We start from the raw sequence: 20,208 nt of genomic DNA on the forward strand, positions 1-20,208 counted from the left end.
TAGGCAGGGACACCTTCCACTAGACCAGGTTGCTCAGAGCTCAGCCAACATGGCCTCCAACACTTCCAGGGGTGTTTTGTTAAGCCTGAGGCTGAAGTCACTATTAAATGAAGGTTAAAAAACTACTGTTTAGATCAAGATGGGAAATATTTTTCACTCTATTATTCTTGGTGTGGAAAGATATTAAAATTATAGGCATAGTCACAATAATGGTCAAAAGGAGAAAACACAGATTAGGATTAGATTTTGAGATATGAAAGATTCACAATGCTTCAGTTCAGACATCATCACTAAAATGTTCATAAACCCTAATACTAGACCTTATATTAAAACAGAACAAATTGAAATTCTAAATATGCTCAATTCCAACTAAGATATTTAGTGGTAATTTTAATAACAAACAAGCTGTCCAATAACAGCAAGTTATATTAATTACTGGTTTTGCCAACACAGGAAAGATCTGATCCAATGACCTTTTGCTGGGCATAATGGAATCAGTCCTATTTCTCAGTCTTTGTGAAGTTCCACATGCAACACTGAAGTCCTCTCTGCCTTTTCTCAGAGCAGTCCTGGATTGCCAGCTTTTTGAAGAATAAGCATTCGAGAAAGCATCTTTGAAGGAATTAAATCTAACCACAATTAATTTTTTAATTGTATGCCCAGATCTAAGCACCCCTTTAACAATTTGGTTTTGAAAGATCCATGTTTTTGCAAGATCCATGAGGGATTAGGAAGTATTATTGTCCCTATGTGACACAGGAATTAAGTGCAGGGAATTAAGCCTGAGCAGGGACTCAGAGCTGGGACAGGTATGCAATAGTTAGGTAAAACCAGGTAGTGGAAGCTGTTGTTCCTGATTATCAGCCCTGTCCTTCTTACTGAAACTGCTCGCTACTGAACCAGAAAAGCCTTGCCCTCTTGTGATGAGGTCCTGAGCGACTTATATTTCAGCCTACTAAATTAATGTAAGCTTAAACTAAGATGACTTATTCAAAGTAGAACAGCTCCATTAGGAGAAAGGGTATCTCACATTATTGAAGATGTGTTGAATGCTTCACACTCTGGCCTGAAAATTGTAGGGATTTAAGTGCTTTTAAAATACTGTGGAGTATTAAGTTCATCTGTTGCCAGGGGTTGGTAACTGCTGGTCTTACTGATGTTCCATCCCCAAGAAAACTGTGGATTGCAGTCTGTTATCATGTCACCCCTCACCAGGAGGCAAGAAAACTGGTGAGGAGCAGAATGTATCTAGCAGGCCATCATCTATAGCAAAAAAGGTAATAAGGGAGCACAGCCATGAAGAAAGGGGCCTGTTTCAAAATCTCTCCTCAACTGAAAGGAGGACAAGTCTGTCGTCACCAGGTATAAACCCTACTCATAAGGCTTCTGGGCATGAATGATGGGGTAACAGTAGCGTCCTGCTAGTGCAGCTCCTTTCTGTACAAGAAATTGCATAGTATTATACAAGTAACTGAATATTAATTGGAGCAGGAACATGAACTTTATCTTTCCATAGTTTTCATGAGTGCCCTAAACAAGGGCTACAAAGTGAATGAATCTTCTGGATCCCTCTCTCTTCTGTGGTCACTTGCTCTTCATTGCCTTCTGTGAATCCTGGGGTTAGAGACCTAAGTCCTGCTTCCTTAGCCTGCACTTCTAGGCTTCTTTCCTTTTGTAGTAAAATGTTTCTTATGATATAAACCTTTTTTTTCCTCTTTAAAGCCATGTATTTCAGTCAAATAGCCATTTTGCTCAGAGAAATGTGTTTTTTTTCTCTACTGCTTACTGTGATGTTCATACATGTGTTAGCTGATAAAAAGTGTGTTAGCTGATAAAAAGTATGTTAGTCTGTAGTGGATCAGACTTCTATAGACAAAAGAGATACATAAAGAAAAAAACACAAGTAAATGATTGACACTTCTACTTAACACCAGGCTTAAAACATATCAGATAATCAGATGCCAATACCCATCAATTTCTTTCAATTGCTCTATATGTATGTATGAAGAATTACTTCAGCATAACTACAAGAAATGCTTCACTGTTTTCAAACCTTACTTTTTACATGCATAGTGGCTACATTATATGTCTTCTCTTTCATATTAAATTTGGAGGTGGTAAGACAGTGCACTGCTTGTGTGAGCCTGCCTAAGTAGCACATTAAAGCCAAGGAAGGCACTCAGAATTGTAACATGTAGGCATGTTTACCTTGTCTGCAGAAATGGGGGCTTAAATGACATAACCAAATATACAGGTAAACCACATCTTGAAAGTCTGAAACAAATGGTCAGGGGACCAGTTTTTAAGGGCCTTTTATTTAATATCCCATTCAAAGAAATTTAGTACAACTCTAGGTCCTTTAGGTTTCTTGCCAGTATATTGTAACTCCATTTTAACAGTGTCCTATAGAAATTATGTATGTGATACAAGATGTGCAGGTGCAGCCAGAGCATTCTGGTGAAAAAAAAAAAGAAAATCAAAATAACAGGACTAGCTGGAACTCTCTTTCACAGAAATAAATATGATTTGAATTGAAACAAACAATTTACTACCAAAACTAATAGAAAAACATATCCTATATTATAATTTTTTATAACTTAAGGGAACAATAGTCAACTCATCTCAAATTCAAAGCAAAAATGCTAATGGCTAAACAACAACAGTGAATCATCTAAACTAAAACCCAGAAAAGTATATTTACTTAAATTTAGTTTCAATACACTAAATAAGTTCAGTAAGGAAAAAAAAAGTGAATTTATTTAAAATCTCAATGGAATATATTTATGTTAAGTGCTTCTTAGGGCAAACTCTAAGCCATTAAATTGAGCTGTACTGAAAACTGAAACCAAGATGAAGAAAGCTATAATAAAATTCTTAATCTAAACCAAGTTTTAGGAAGCTGGAGTTCCAGAGTGCCCAAGAGATGACCTGAAAATAGCTGCCTCTGCTCCTTTTTTTGTACTTCTAGCTGCAATGCGGTACAGTGTAACGACCTCACAATACAAGCACAGAGGGAATATTACTGAAATAAATAAATACATTTGACTGCTTTTCTTGTCTATCAAAGGAAAAAAGTTATGTTGCATCGGTATTAAAACTCCCCAAAATACCACCATTAGAAATAAAAAAAAAATATGAAAAAAGGACAAAAATGTAATCTGTGATTTCTGGGATTTACAGATCAAAGTGCCTTCAGAATAGCATTTTTCTTCTCCTGCCAACAGTTGTAAGGCAGTGCAGCTTAGCAGACAGAATGTTAGAGCTGCTGCAGATCTCTTAAATCTTCTTTCCACTTTTACTGCTTCTTAGTATGGAAACTGGTTGATGCTTTTGCCACTGCCTCAGACTGTCTATCTATAAAATGAGGCTAATGATAGCTTGCAAAATAACCATTTTATTTTAAGTATTTCTATTTTGAAAGATCTTGTGTATTTATGTATCAGCAGAGATGGAACTGTTACTTTACATTGTTTGTCCTGTTTAGTTTTTAAAGGAAAAATGATACCATAGAACAGTATCAAACACTTTCATTTGCTTTTCCTCCATACCTAGGTCATAATAACGGTGTCCATACCTCAATCCTTTGGTTGAAGCCTATGAGTAAAAAGATTTAATTTTAGAACTACAGCTGACTGTATAAAACATAAGAAATACAGGTTTTAATTGAGATTATTGAAGTGAATAGGAAGTTGAAGGCATAAAAGGCATTTCTGATCTGAGAAATACATTGTTTTTCCACCTGCTGGGATATATATTTATGTTCCTTGGCTTGAGGAATACTGCAGTACGTTGTTTCACAGAGCCATGCCCTAATTTCTCTCTTCCTTTTTTATCTGGAGGCACTGCAGAAGTACCCTGGGGGGGTGATATGAGTTTCAGAAACTGGAGACGGGTCTTGGTTTCAGTTCCATGAAAAACAAAAAGGGCTGTTGAACTCCTTGTAAGAAAACTGACTGGAATTAGGACTGGAAGGGTAAGGTGCAAGTGCTGAAGTCTTTTGCTGTGAATACTGTTCCTAAGATATAAGAAGAAAATGATGGTGGAGTTTCTTGATGCTTGACCTGTCTTTCAGAAAATTAAAGAGAGCAGCCAAATCTAGCTGTAAATGTACCACTTCCCTCAACTCTGAACTTCACCCACAGTGCAGTATTTTTAAATCTCAAAGCTTTTCTCTAGTGGTAGGGAGATATGAAATAACGATGAGTAATATTTCAAGACATAGTGGGTAGGAGCTTAACAGTCCCCCTTACAGAGGGAATGTGTTTCCTCAGAAGAAATTCATGACCTGCTTCCCTGATACACTTTGCTTCATCAGAACTCTCCTTTTTCCTGGCTGAGAAAATACCAGTGGTCTTCCTCCACTTTCTTCCTGCCTTCTACATGATCATGAAGCACCAGTTTAGCTAATTTTGTTGCTGGCTCTCTGACCAGCCTAAGCACAGATGCAGGTGAGAAAACCAGGCAAAAAGAATACAATTAGGGAAGAGATCTGTGAATAAAAGTAGGGTACAGGAAGGATTGGAGAAGATTTTGCCTACCTCTGCCTAGAGGTTTGAGCTGCTCACTCACTCTGATTCTCCTCCAAACAAATGCATTATTCTCACTTTGCTCTGTTTTTGAAATTGTGTGGGAGATTTCTTGACAGGCATGTACATTTTTCCTTTCACATAAAGCTCAGGTCCTTGTAGGTAATTCCTACTGCAGTCCAGATTTCTGTCAACTCTCTGACAGGTCCCGTAACACTTTACAACAGTAGAAATGGGTAGAAAAACAAACCACAAGGGTTAGGTTTAATAAAAGACTGTAGCACATATCCCACACTAAAGCCAGTAACCTTCTCTGTGGAAATCACTACCCTGCCTACAGCAAGTGGGAAACATACCTTTCTTGGAAACAGCAAGGAGACAAATATTGTCTTTTAGAGGAGGGCATGGTGGTGTAACCTCCTCTGCTTTGTAAAATAATCACAACACTCATCCAAGCTATAAGGAACTGTGAAAGGGTTTGAAACCCTGCGTTGCACGTCAGAGGTGAAGTGTGGCTAATGGAAAAAAGCTTCTTCTAGTATTGCAGTTTAATATGCCTTACTGAGCATCCAGGGACACAGGTGTCATGGAGGCAGAAAGGAAGAAGATAACTCTGAGCCTATCACTGTAGTCAGCTGGGAGGCCAGGGCACTGGCTTCTGGACATCGAACCCCAGGGTTAAATGCATTCTTACTGCCCTCTTTGGTATGCTTCCTATGCAAGTGGCCATATCTTTACTTCCTGGGAAATATGATCTTGCTAGTATTTATCAGAAAGGCTGTTTAGTTTCTAAATTTCCATTTTGGGATGGTATTTATGTGACAAATGATGAGATAAAGTTGAGCATGGCAAAAAGGGCTGAATCAGACACTTAAGGGATTGACAGAGATACATTTAGTCTGTAGTAACCTCCAAAGCTGCAGCAGCTGTGGAGGGGTTTTTAGGACTGCAAAACCTATATAAATCCCACTGTAAGCACATACATACACTCTTTATTGGAAATAGACCTATATATTTATGCTTTTTTTTCAACATAATTAAGCTGTTTTTCTCACTAACATACGGAGCTGCTATGAAGGTATTAGAAAGTGTTAATTATGAGTATTATTAGAGGGAGAGATCGCTGATAGTATAATGGAATTTTTAACACCCCTCCAGATTTTAGGAATACTGAAGCTATTTATAAGATGACATGACATTTCACTGCAAATTTCTTTTTTCTATTTCTTTTTCCCTTCTTATTAAAGCTAAACAGATTGGTATTTATTGAGTCTACAAATGAAAACTGATTTTGTAATTAAATGTCAAGAAAATGATTTCACAACTTACATAGAATAATGCAGTTACTGGGAGCCTGATATGACCCATGACTGTGTAGTGTGCACCTAAAAACACCATTAATAATTGTTTTATGTACAACATAAATGAAGGCCCAAAGGCAAATTTTTAGTATAAGTGACATTAGTTCTAGGAGATTATAACACACCCAGAATTTAGACTTTATCACAGTATGCAAAACAAGTACCAGAACATAACATCAACTCTGTTTTGCAAGTACATGTGGAATGGCCTAGATTATTTATTTTGACTAGTTCCTTGATTTTGAGGATTTTTATTTAAGATTTTTGTATCCTTATGTGCTCATTGTAACAAAACATTATTTTTTCCAAGCTAGCAGGCATTGGCTTTAGGGCTTGTGTTTTGGGTCAGTTGGTGGCTGGTACTCTCTTAAACTTATCAATCTAGTCCTTCGAAGATGAAAAGAAATTATTAGAAAATTCCTTGCATGAGAAGAGTATAATTTTCCTTTCCCTACAATGCTAGCAGTATGATGGCCTAGTAAAGTTAAGACTGATGCAGAATTATTAGTCCCTTTTAAATGTTCTTAAATGATTTGCATGCATTCCCTACTTTTCACATGCTTGGAGGGAAAGAACTCTTTTTACTGTTTATTAAATTATAAATTTGGAGAAGGATAAAAAGTACAGTTGCACGACAAAAAGAACTAATTTCTATGAAAAGAAGCTAATAATCTAAACTGCAATAACAATTAAGGAAAGAATGCAAAAATGTGGAAAGGATCTTCAAAGAAGCTGAACTGAAGGAAAAAGACTACAGCAATCACTGTGATAACAGAGATAAAAGCTTTCCTTGTCTCCATAAACCAAACCCCTTAGGCACTTGACAAAGGTTACAGCTTATCAAAACCAGCATTACTTAAAGTGTTCAGAGTGTCAACAATCTTTACAGTCATTTCACATCACCAAACCTAGGTCTGTTATCAACCTGTTAACCAAAGGATCTCTGAAGTGGATCTCTGTAAAAGGGAAGGCGTGTACTCTAGAAGCAAGCAACAGTATTAATATCTCTCTTTGAACTAACCAAATGCCTGCTAAATACTGTAAAGTATGCTGTTTCTTTACATAGAAGTAGCACTGCAAGGTTTAGAATCCCCTCCACCCTCCTCACTTCTGTAGAATAGCTGATGTTTGATCTACCGTTTCATTTGTAGGGCAGATGGTTACATCTAGATGATTACAATACTACCTCAGAAGATGGTTTGGTAAAGCTCTTGAGGGTCAAGAGACACTAAATCTCATAAATGTCATGCAGCCTATTTTCTCCTCTACAAATAATAAAGAATGATGGAAACATGACTTCACGTTAATCTTGTTTTCGCTAATATGGTCATTCATATTAAACATAATACTTAATCTTTCTGGAACGCAGCACCAAAAAATATATTTCTGTCAAGAAAAAGAAGTACAGTGACTTAGCAGAAAATATGTGCACTCTTCTGGTTGAAAATGAAAGCTATTTTAAGACTACATAAAAAAACATGCAGTTTCTATGTTCCATGGAAAAGCTGTCTGATGAATCTTGTACCTATTTTCAATAGGCCACGTTTAAAAAATGGGTAAGTATTTTAGATTTAGAGAATCAGAGATGATTCACAGGAAGATACATTCCCATCCTTAAAGCAAATGAAGGAAATCACTTACAATAGCTTAATCATATAATATCCCCCCATCCTTGATTTCACTTTCTGTGTATATCCGTTGTTCAGAGACAGACTACACTGAAAGGAATAGACACCCTTTAGCTCTTAGTCTGGAGGCTGTGAAAGAAGACCAAAGCTTGCTGAGGGGAAAGTTGCATATTATGACTTTAAAATTTATCACTTTATTTGCTTTGAAGGGCTTCAAAAAATAGGCAAAGCTCTACTTTGACATTCACAGAAAAATCTTTCCTCTTGCCCAAGTCCACATAAATCAGGATTATTGTCTGCAGACATATACTTTACTCCAGATCAATGCCAACAAGTCCTATGGAGCCATTCCTGATATGCTGTATGAACACAAACCCACTTATGTTAGATGGAGTCCTCATTTGGATGGGTTTTGAATCAGATGACGAATGAGAATAAAATTCATAATTTGATACTTCTTTCTTGGAAGAGCTGGACTGTTGTACCATGTCTGGCTCCAGCTATTTCTCCCCATTCACTTGAAAACTACATACAGAACTGCTTCCTTGAGGAAAATTAAATACTGAATTGCCCAAGCACAGGGAACTTCGGTTGAATTTCCAAAAAGCAGTGGGTGCTTAGCATTCCCCCTAATGTTTTAGTATACACCCATTTGACTGAATTTAGCCTCCCTAACTTAAATTTTGTGGCAATTTTCCCAGGAAAGCAAAAGCAAAATATAATTCATGCATTCCAGAACCCATATATATTTAGTTTTCACATTAGGAATAAATCCTAGAGTAATACCAGGACTGAGATGGGAGTTGAGGACATTCAGCAGAGCTGGAGTAATATAATTTGGAATTTTCTCTGAGCTGGAATGCACTCAAAATTAATTATCAACCATTTGTACTAAGCAGAGAGAGTGTAGCAGTGTACTTAATGGAATGATTAAAGCATCCATTATATAGTAGGAACAAAAAGATACAGACAGTAAAAAACATTTCACTCCTCAATTTACCATACTTCCTCTTCAACTTCAAGGTGATTTAAGGACATGACAAATATTGCAAGTTGCTAATACTCTTTGAAAATTCTACGGGAACCCCAAATTTATAATGCTAGGTCTTTAGCTCTGTGAAAGTGGAGTTTTATGCTTCCCTAGGGTCTGTTCAGGAAGGGATGCATGTGCTGCTCTTGAATTCAGTCCTGTCCATCGCTATCTTCTGCCCTTGCCTTGGACTGAGAATGGGGAAAAGAGCTTTTAGGCATCCACAGTTGGTCTGTGGTAAGCAGAGCTTCAGAAATACACTGTGGGATATCTCAGCAACCCAGTGAAAATGCAAGGGATGATGCAGGAGCTCAAGTTGTTTAGATGTGGAAATTCTTGAGGACGTGGGGAGACCCATTGCAAAATATTTGGTGTTTCTCATATTTCTAAGTGGTCATCTTCAAAGGTCAGCCCTATTCTCCATTAGCAAACAAAGAAGATTATTGGTTATAGATACCATTACCAGGTTCCTTAATGCTGAAATTAACAAGCTGACAATAATTTGAGAGGGATAATGTAAATTACAATAAATTAATGTAAAATAGCTGTTCAGAGTAGGTAGAAAAAGTTTTTATTATTCTTTGGACCAGGTGATTTGAATGATGGGTGGAGAGAATCTCTAAGGTTTGTAAAATCCCAAACATATTTAATTGAGCAAACCTTTACAGGTAACAGACTACCATTTCATTTCCATTTCTACTTTTAATTTTACAGTCTTCCAGGAGACAGTCATGCAAGGACAGCAGTTCAGGCAAAGACTGTGTGGTGCCACACAGATGGAAGAGAGCACCCACGTGTTATAACTTGCAGGGTGTGTTTTAAGAGAAGTGCAGAGAAGCCTGACAGTTTTCTCATCTGTACTAAGGCCTTAACAACAGCAGGTCAGTACTAGAGTATTAGTTAGGGAGTATCAGTAAAAGGGAAATAAACTTATTCTGCAAACAATTACTATAGACTAATGACACCCTAAATACCTCATGGCCTTAACTGAAATCAAGCACTGTATTTGAGTTCCTAAATTAGCAGTCTAATGTCTCCTTGTTGTTAAAGGAAAAACAGTTATCCAGAAGATGACTCAGGTATTACTGGAGGTATCTGTATGTTCCTATTTATTGTAAAAGATGTCAAGACTAGATCTGTAATAGATTAATCCTGTTCACGATCAGTGCTAGTTGTGGGATCATAACATAACCTTTATTGTCTCTCTAACATCCTGTCTGTGTTGCCATCTCTTACAAATTCACTAGGAAACATAACGTAACAAAATGTAAAAGTTCCAGTGATGCACTGAATGCATTTTTTCCTTTGGTATCATTGTGCAATGCAGAGTTTATAAAGTTCACAATTTAATAAATACACTGCATTTTAATCTCTCCATGTAGATTCCAGAGAAAACTAGTATAATTTCTGCATAAAATTTGTATGATAAGTATTTTCCCCACAGAAATAGTACCTTTCCCCTCATAAATGGATCTCAATAAATTACTCTGTAAATCAAAAATAGCATGGTATATATTTACCTATAGTAAAGGCTATGAGTATTTAAATGATCACATATAATAGGGACTGATTTTGCACAGCAGAAAAAACCCCAAACAAAAACACCAACCTAACAAAAAGCCTCAATTTAAGCAAAAAACCAAACAATTCCCCTCTCCCTTAATTGAATCAAATGTTAATAGAGCTCAGGCAGCAGGTAAGAGGGGGACTATACATTCTCAAAGACAGTGTTCACAGCAAATTATTTACGCCTTTTTTTCAGAACTGCTTTCTCCTTTGTGTTTATGAATATGTGTTAATTTAGATTTTGTTGCTTCATATCTGCAGAAAAGCTGGGGACTTCCAACGTAGGCACTGCACTAATTTAAGAACTGAATTTTGTTTTCTCTCCATCTGATATCACAATGCAGACACAAAGTGCCATAAAGAAACACTTTCTAAAATCAATCCATACCTAGTAGTTAATTCTGAATAGTCCAATTTAATCCCAGATCTGTGTCTCAATTCAAAAAGCGGTAATTGATAAGTACAAAAAAATACCCAGCTGAATGGAAGCAGCACATTTTATAGAACTTTCTCAAGAAATGGGAAGTTGCCCAAAGCCTGCAGTGCCAAAGTCAGTTTTTAATTATGTTACTATAAATTAAAACTAATTACGCCTTGTTGGAGTAGAATCATTTTCAATTTGTGCTGTAAATGAAATAAACCCCATCTCACTACGGTACAGCAGGGCAAAAAACAAATGTGCATAAACTGATTTCTGTAGTTTTGCCAGTCATTGGGAGAGCTATTACTTTGGCCCATACTCGGAAAATGTGAAATAAATATTGAAATCGTTGGCTCACTGCAACCTCTTTGCTAACTGTTTTGTTCTGTTTAAAAATTCTGATTTGGCTTGATTTCTTTCCTTAGTAACAATATCAGGCAGGCAGTTCTTAAAAGCTTCAAGATTCTGAGCTGCTAAAATATGCAGCAATAGTTCATGACAAGGTTTCCTTCACTGTGAAAGATTTTACAACATCCATATCTAAGGACACTGGGTTCTGCTACAGGAAAAACGCCATGCCTTTCTGTTCCAACTTTGGTTTTTTTCATCAAGGGAAGATAAAAAGTAGAAAAATAAACCCAGAAAACTAAATTTAGTCACATAAGATGAAAGACACCCAGCCTCTCTAGAGATCTGGGCCAGTGTGTGCTTGTGAAAAACAGTGTCACAACAGCATCAAACCCATTCAGTACTCCAAGTGCTGGGCTCTTACGGTCAAGCTGAGGACAGCTCTTGTTCCCCAGGCCTCTGAAGCTAAATAACAAAGTGAGACAAGCAGGTGAATGAATGAGAGCCAGAGAGATCTTTTTAAGGGTGTGATAAAAGTACAGAATGACACATGCTACAGCTTGCTCTTTGTCTAATCTTTGGCATGGAGAGACGTGATCTCCAGCCTTCATAGCAGGCAGTGTTCTGTATCCCTTCCAACCCCAAGGGATTCTGTGGTTTCAGTTCACTAAATCTTTAACATTCTTCCCTTAAAAAAAATAATCAAGGACTTGCAGGTGTTTTTCAGAACTCTTCTCTGTCTTATTATGACAAGTCTAAGGATTACAGATCACTTAGCTACGTTTAGGTAGAAGAGGAGAAAAATACCTTTTCTAAATTATTTTCTTAGCAAATGTATTATAGAAAATAAAATTTGGAATAGCAAAGGCATGGCCTTAAGATTGTTTTGCCATGAAGTCTAACAAGGGACCATGGAGAGAACAATCAGTTGTATATCAGTATATCACAGACTCAGTCTCCTCAGGTTGTCACTGACCTCCAGTCTTTTCACTCGCTAATACCTGATATCCTAACTTGTTGTGGGTTTATGACCCAAAACAGCAAATGCTTATCAGAGCAGACAGTTCTTTGCTGCTGCTGGTTTTTTGTTGTCTTTTTAGGCCAGCCGATAGTGCATGTGTGAGAAGTACCAAGAATTAATTAATTGTGGCCTCCTTAAACAAGTTGTCCACAATTCTGTTGTGACAGTAGTACATACTCCTCTTGTTATGGGGACCGATCATAAAAGATCCTTCCTTCCTCTCCACTAATACTGAGTAATCACTGTTAATCTACAAAGCTGTATAGGGAAACATTTGGATGCAGCAGAGCAAGGAATATAAAATATTTTAGAAAGAAGAAAATCATGCATTTGTTACTGAATCATGCATGTTAGGATAGATAACATTATATTTTTTTTGTAAAGTAAAACATTATTTTTATACCCACAACAAAACATGGACCTGCAGAACTTTTCAAGCAGTCTTCTAACAGCTTCATACGAGTCTTTTGCAGCTCTGGACTGTCCCACTCATCTGCTTCAACTCCCCAGTATAAGTCTATGACCTGGAAAATAGTATGCAACATAGTTACTTATCATATGCTCTTGCTACTGATCAAATTAAAAATTAGCTTTGTCAACATTCCATACCCTGCTAAGCATTCCTCTGCAGTGCAGTAAAAACCAATGAGGTCTATATCCAGTCTTTACACAGACTGGCAGGGTTTTCTCAGGTTAATGACAATTCAAGCCTCTCACCTTCCCTCCCAGATAGTCCCTCCTGGGACAGTGTCTCATTTAATAGTCATATTTTTGTGCAAAGATTAGCATGACGAGATCTTGATTTGATGTAGTTTTTATTTGCTACTAGATTGCATATAACAGATAGGCAAGAATAATGACAAAAACATTGAAAAAAATCCTAGCGCCATGAAAATTAATGGGAGTTTCATTGTGGATCACAGTCAAGACCACGACTTGACACCCTGTGTCACTTGTATCCACAGGATACAAACTCATCCTGTGCATGTGGCTCAAAAGAAATAATAGGTATTGTTCTATAATATTATACTTCCTTTGTTAGTTGATCCTTGTACTTTGGAAGCAGAGATTGTATAAATATAAAGTGGCAGACAGATTGCTGTCCAGACTTTTGTCTGTAGCTACTGACTCAGTTTTCTGATGCTAATTAGTTGGAAACAAACTCCTGGGAGAAATTGGAATATGGATGTTAAATTTATTTGAAGAAATTAAGTGATGAAATGTGATTTCACTACACATTTTAACTAAAAGGCTGAATTTTCACTCTGGGAAATCGATTTTAAAAGAATAGGGATCATATGTATGAGTTTCTTTTGGTACAAAAGTTATGGCACGTGCTACTACTCTTTTCATTTAAGCTACTATTGGTTCTTAACATCTTGTATATAACTTGAACAAAAACAATGAAGTCCAAATGGACAGTTTAAAAAAGCAATCAAAATTGCATTAAGACATGAATATATTACAATATTATTTATTGCCATATTGATTGTACTGTGGAAGCACTCTGATGTTTCTATAAGTAACAGAATGATAAAACTAGCTGTTGTCTACACAGATTATAACATCAGCCTGAAGACCTAATATAAGAATGAATAATGAGTTGATGTAAAAGTAATATTCATCAGTTTCAAGCTGGTTAATCTTCTTGGAATTACACCAATAAATACCAAGGTTTAAGACCAAATCCTACACCTATTTATGCCTATGCGTAATTTCACTGTCAACTGTCTCACTGGTTATTTCTGCCAGAAAAGTTTGGGATGCTCCTCAGTGTTTGCTGGAGCAGACACACTGTTGCTAAACACAAGAGGTAGTGTCTTGTGTGACTGATGACGAGTGAAAAAATCCAAGGTATGGAATGCATTGTAGCTTACACTGCCAAGAAAATACACTCGATATCTTTATCTTTTACAGAAACTGTGTTCCAAAATTTTGCTGGAACATGCATTTTCTATGGTACAAAACTGCATTTCAAACAGCCTTCCTATTCCCATCATTTGCACTGATTTATTTTTCTTTCTCTTTTAGTCTCATTAGGAAAAATATGTTCCTTTCTTCCTCTTTCCTTTCTGTAATTTATCAATAAAACTTTATTATTGACCTTCACATTGAATTCATCTGTCTGATTAATTGCATGATGTATGATAAAGCTAAAATGTGGCAGTCATAAAATCCTTTGCATACAGATCTTAGCATACTGTCAAAAATATGTGAATTACTGGTTGAAATAATTTATTGTGTGGCTCAAGTTCTTCTGAAACATAAAGGCAATTTTTATTTTAATTAACTGTTCAGAAATCATGTTAATTCTGTAAACACGAAGAGGAAACTCCCTGCAATATCAGATATTGTAGGGGCTCAGCAGCTGCGTTCTGTGTGTTATTTTTATGGGGTAACACAATTTTGGCACATAGTATCTTAATGTGTTACAATTTTGCCCTGCAAAAGCAAATATTTTACCCATAAAACCTCTGAAGACACCAAGAAATTCAAAATTAAAGTCTCATCAGTTATTCTTTATACTAAATAAAACGAATAGGATTTACAAAATTAAAGAAACGGAACAAGGAGACAACTATATCTGATGTTGAAGCATATTTTAACTTACATTTGAAAAAATGGTATGACAAAAATGCACTCTAACTTTCAGAAAGGCTGCCAAGGTGATACGACAACCAGTGCCCTGTGCAAGAGCTACTTGCACACAGTGGACTGACACTGGTCTAGTTCAATTCCACAATAGTCATCTAACAGAGTTTTTGTTCATAATTCAGTGTTTTATTTTGCTTACTTTAGCTTTTGTCCTACCAGTCTTACAGTTTCACAGATTTTTCTGAGGAGACGAAATAATTTTATCTTTATCACTTCCAAGAGCTTAAAAAAGGCAGTAAAAAATTTAATTCATGACAAATTCCACTTTCCTTCTAGCATATATATCTCCTGGTGAAAATTATTTGAAACAGTTAATTGTCCTGAAGAAGAAAAGAGTATGCTGCTAACTAACTATGGTTAATTATCTTCCCAAAATTTTCAATTACAACCACTTTCTTTAACCTCTCCATCCTCTCCTATAAAAATACTGTGTTTCAGGTCAAAACCACCATGCACTCTGGAAATCTTTTACTCAGATTGCTTCCTTTCTGTCTTCACCAATACCTATTTTTTCCAGAAATATTTTCTGATTCAATGAAAAGTCCATTGAGCAAACAAATTCATAGTATGATTGAATACAGTCAGTTATGCTTCCACACATGTGGTGATTATGTTCTCCCACCAAATTGACGATCACATGCTTTGCAACAACTAAAACACTTTTGAGCGCACCCAGATGACTCACTGAAAGCTGGAGTAATGCATGTACTCAAATGCATTTAATTTGGGTCATGATTTATCAGGTAGAGGGTGTCCTGAATAGTGCATTTTGTGGTAGTGACACACAAGGTAGTTCTCGTTTGGTCAGCAGAAGATTACATATCAGCATGAAAAGTTATGTGTTCTGCTCTGTGCCGAGAAATATAAATTTATCCCTTTATCTGAAAAGTACATAATACTTTGTTGATGCCACTGCACTAAAAACTGTAGTCTTGATTTTTCATGCTAACCTCAGAAACTCAGCTTATCAGGATTGGCATAGGCAAAAAAAATATGTTTTGCTAAAGTCTACCTCAGAGCCTCTTTCAAAAAGCTTTACTATTTTCCCTTGGTAATTTTTGTACATTTTCCTACTTTGCTTCCACAGAAATGTGATAGCTTTCTAGCTGTTTTCAGAACTATGTCTCTCATATCACATAAAGATGTGTCTCATCTTTCAGATGAGAAAGATGTGTCTCATCTTTCAGAGCTGTCTCTCATATCACATAAAGATGCTCCTGGTGTTGAAACTATATAATAAAATAATTTGCTTCCATGAATATCAACTACAGTAAACTTAACTATTCGTCCCCTAGAGACCACATTACAATCTGTTTGAAGAAAGACATGCTTCCTCTCACAAAGAACTCAGTGGATTACGATCTACTTGGAAGAGACATTTCCTTCCTGTCATTGAGATGTCTCCTCAAAGATGACTGAGAAATAAAGGGTTGATATTTTTCCATGACTATCACATAGTAGTAATACGAGAAAAATATTATTTAAATATCTTTTGCCATTCCTTTCATGTACTACTGCAGCTGGGACTTCCCAATCAGCTGATGAGCTAGGACCTTCAGATGAAATTCTTTTATAGCCATAATCAAAAATCACTATGGAATTTACCACCACGCAGATTCAGCAACTTCACTGTGACTCAGGGAATTAAAACCAAATATCCTAATTTAAGAACTTGTTATTTTGATTAAAAACCAGCTGCATGCGCATCAGGAATAATACACTGGGAGGAACAGGATGTTGCATAAAAGGCATTAATTGTTTCCAAGTAAGCTACACTCTGGAGAGATGAGTTAGGGGTGGGGTCACTAAGGATGTGAGAGGAAGGCTTGAGGATGTATAGCCATAATTTTTGGAGAACAACATTTTTAGAACATTGTAAGCTTTATTTGTTTCTCTTAGCAGAGAGCCAGTTTCAGGCCTGCTGACATATAAGGGATTGTGAATTAGGATATAATTGACTTAAAGTACCAGTGACTTTAACAGTAATGCCAAACACACATGTTTTAAGTCTTTATTACCAGTTGGCTCTTGCCAACGATGTGTACGGGTCTATGTCTCTCATAATACAAAGGAAAATATGAACTGACTGAAGCAATGGGAATGTTACAATTGACACTAAAGGAAGCAAATTCCATAGTATATAATCACAATAGAAATGTTCCTCAATTCATTTTGGTAATCCAGTTTGTGTATTCACCTAGTTAAATTATTTTCCACATTACAGTGGAACTTAAGTATGGTTTCCAGAAGTACAACACTAATTCAGATGTAAAATGATTTCTTCTTATATACTTTGAATATCTAAAATAGAGGTAGTTTCATTAAGTTTCTAAAGCTAAGGCCATCAGTTTCTTGCCATATTACTTTTACTACCAATGCAATGTTACATTGTAAAACTGTATGTTTTCATCTATACAGAATTTACCCCAAATCTGCTCGTAAAATAATTTAAGTACATCAAAGGCTGAGAGAGATAGGCCTGTTTAGCCTCTAAAAGAGATGAATGAGAGGGGATCTTATCCAAGTATACAGATATCTTAAAGGTGGGTGTCAAGAGGATGGAGCCAGGCTCTTCTTGGTTGTGCCAAGCAATAATAGGACAAGAGGCAACAGGCAGAAACTGATACACAGGAAATTCCATTTGTATATAAACAAGAACTTCTTTCTGTGACTGTGACAGAGCACTGGAAGAGATTGCCCAGAGAGGTTATGGAATCTCCTTCTTTGGAGATATTCAAACCCATCTGGAGGCAATCCTGTACAACCTGCTTTAGCAGGGGGGTTGGACTAGATGACCTCCAGTGGTCCATTCCAACCCCAACCATTCTGCATGTGATTCTGTGAAATAAAGTTTTTGAAACTTTTTATTTTTTCAGTGATATTTAAAAAGGTTATCTGTTCTAACTAGATTTAATATCAGGAAAAACTAATGCAAGATTCAACACAACAAAACCTACCTGAAATTCCAGGCCATAGTTTTCCCTGCAGAATTCTCTCAGTTTAGGATACACATGTTCTCTTAGGGCGCCCCTTTCTGCTATTGTATCTGTGTTGGGGAAAAAGATGTTATTAACAATATTTATATAAACTCTGTTCTTTTAGTCAGGCTTACAGATTTATCCCATAAGAAAGAGCCCTTAACACATACACACAGAGAGTGCTTTGGAAATCAAGTGCTGGGATTTATTCCCCAAATTGTACATTGTACAAACACATGGAAGCGTTTGCATGTGCAACAACACATGTAAAAACACATGTGTGTTTGTATTTGGCAAAATTGTGCTTCATACATATCTTGTATTGCAGCCTATTTCAATACAGTGAAGCTGAATTAATATCGTAATTCAGCAGTCAGAATTTCTTTATCAGTTTGACTTCTATTTAATTTTCAGAAAGCTGAGTTTTACAAATAAGGAATACCATAGAACAAAGAGATATACCAAAGATGAAAGAGATCTCAATACTTAGAAATAAACTGATAAAATGAATTAATTATATTGTTTCAAACACTATCACTTTCTTCACCCTCTTTAATCCACTAGTATCTTAAAAACATTTATCATTAATAACATAATTTACAGGATCTTATGGCCCAGGTGATTCCTCCTATAATACTAAATGCACAGTTCTGATATCACATTACTCTTACCATGCAAAATGACGTGTTTTGATAATGAAGTACAATATGGCAATGACACCAAAATTTTTATCAAGTTCTGTCTAAGTTAATCTAAACACATTTATGTAAAGCATATCACTCACACATACTGTCAAATGTGAAGTGAATTTGGTTAGTAATGAAATCTGGTGTAGATAATAAATTTTGTTCTTTTTCACAATAAGACTAAGATATGTCATGGATTTTGCTAAATTGTAATCAGTGTCAACTGAGTTGAGATCAAAAAGGGATGGTACTGTTGCTAAGTTATTTTCAAAAGTAAACCACAACTGTTGTAAACCCCTAGCTTTGAGTGCCATGTGATGAAAAATGAAGTGTTAACTTATGAATGATGAAGAATATCTGAAACAAAACAATAGATTAAAACTGATTTGACATTTCTCATATTGTTGCAAATGAGAGACATGTATGCAAATCTAACAGTGCTTTAGAGCCACAATCACAGACACAGCTGATATATCTAAGTCAAAGGTCTGTTCGTAGAATCATGGCCACACATTTATAATGGTTTTTATTTTGAAAAATTCTAGGAGATGGTGAAAACTGTAATTCATTGATTTATTACAACAGTGTAATAATATCCTTCTTACTATTTAAGTATACCTTTAAAATATTACACAAATGTGTGGGATAATTACCATTTATTTTCATAAACAGAAAGCAATCCAGAACACCTCCAGAGAATTATTTCTTGTGAAATTTTCATTAAGGTAAAAAAGGCTATACCACAAAGGCTGAAAAGTACAGTCAGGATTTTAATTCAATTTATCTGAATTACAGCAGTTCTTCCTTCACAAACTTTTGATGGAGAAAAAAGTCAAAGATGTAGTAGTTTCCATAAAACATCCTCTGTAAGTAAGAGAATATAATATTATGTATTTGTGACTTTATGTTTTAGAATGTACTAACTATGCTTATGTGTTCTGAAGACAATGGTCCAAGAAGCATTGTCAAGTCCTTCCTCCATCACAAGCTTTCTGTTGGACTGCCTGCACGCCACTCAAGGCAAGATTCTAAATCTGAAGTGCAGAGCTTTTCTAATCCAACTTGAACACTGCAAGTAAGAGCCCCTGCTCTGTGCTACACTTGGATGAGTGTGGCCTCACTTCCCCTCTTCTCATTTCCTCTCAGGAGGTTATTACACTCCTCTTCTTGACACTGAAGAGGCTGCACTAAGAGTGCTGTGCCCAGCACATCCAAATCAGGAGGATGGGGACAAAACTGGAGAGCCTACTGAGATAGAAGCCAAAAGCATGTGGCCTACAAGGAGAGATTGGGGAATTTGGTATGTTTAGACCAGTGAAGACTGTAAGAGCGGTCTAATCACAGCCTATAACTACTTCTAAGGCATTTACAAAGATGATGGAACCAAGCTCTTTGTGCCAGTGTCAGAGAGTACAACAAAAGCAACAGCAACATATTACAGCTTGGGAAGTTCAGGTTGGACACTAGGAGAAGCTACTGTGTCCTTGGAGTTCTTCAAGACTCAAATACACAAGTTCATGGTTGACAGAGTTTCTGTTGACAGCACTTCAAGAGGAAAGTTAGTCACAGAATCACAGAATATGCTGAGTTTGAAGGGACTCACAAGGATCATTGAGTCCAATTCCTGGCCCTTGTACAGTGCCTGGGAAGATTTTTGCTACTGTCTGGGCTAGTGGGAGCAAAACTGTAGAGTAAAATAGCTGGTGCCAAGGACATAATGTCCGTGACATATGTTTTTCAGGGGATTTTACTTTGGATTGAGCTCAACCCTTACAAACATTTAGAGTGCATTAGGTGAGTTCCTGGAGTTATCTTCCTGTTTTTCATCTGAAAGGAACCCAATGCATGCACGCCAAGACCACTCTGTGATGTGAGTCAAAGTATATTAGACAGTGATGATCAAGAGATTCACCTCATCTCCAGATCTGGATGAATACAGACATACTCTATAAATATTTAGGAATGGGGTGAAAAAACCAGCATGCTCA

General features: G+C 36.4%; 1 protein-coding gene across 1 annotated transcript in view; it reads right to left on the reverse strand.

The window, feature by feature from the left end:
* The window catches only part of NWD2 (NACHT and WD repeat domain containing 2), a 52,899-nt gene that overhangs the window by 13,936 nt on the left and 18,755 nt on the right, over positions 1 to 20,208 (reverse strand). Inside the window, exons 2-3 of the mRNA XM_027746757.2 lie at positions 17,514 to 17,602; positions 12,309 to 12,425 (exon numbers count right to left, since the gene is read on the reverse strand). Coding sequence (XP_027602558.2) covers positions 12,309 to 12,425; positions 17,514 to 17,602 — 206 coding nt within the window. The remainder of the gene's footprint in view (positions 1 to 12,308; positions 12,426 to 17,513; positions 17,603 to 20,208) is intronic.

The sequence above is a fragment of the Pipra filicauda genome, unplaced genomic scaffold, assembly GCF_003945595.2.
Source record: "Pipra filicauda isolate LSUMZ 115617 unplaced genomic scaffold, ASM394559v2 scaffold38_size3968069_pilon, whole genome shotgun sequence".
In the NCBI taxonomy this organism is placed as follows: Eukaryota; Metazoa; Chordata; class Aves; order Passeriformes; family Pipridae; genus Pipra; species Pipra filicauda.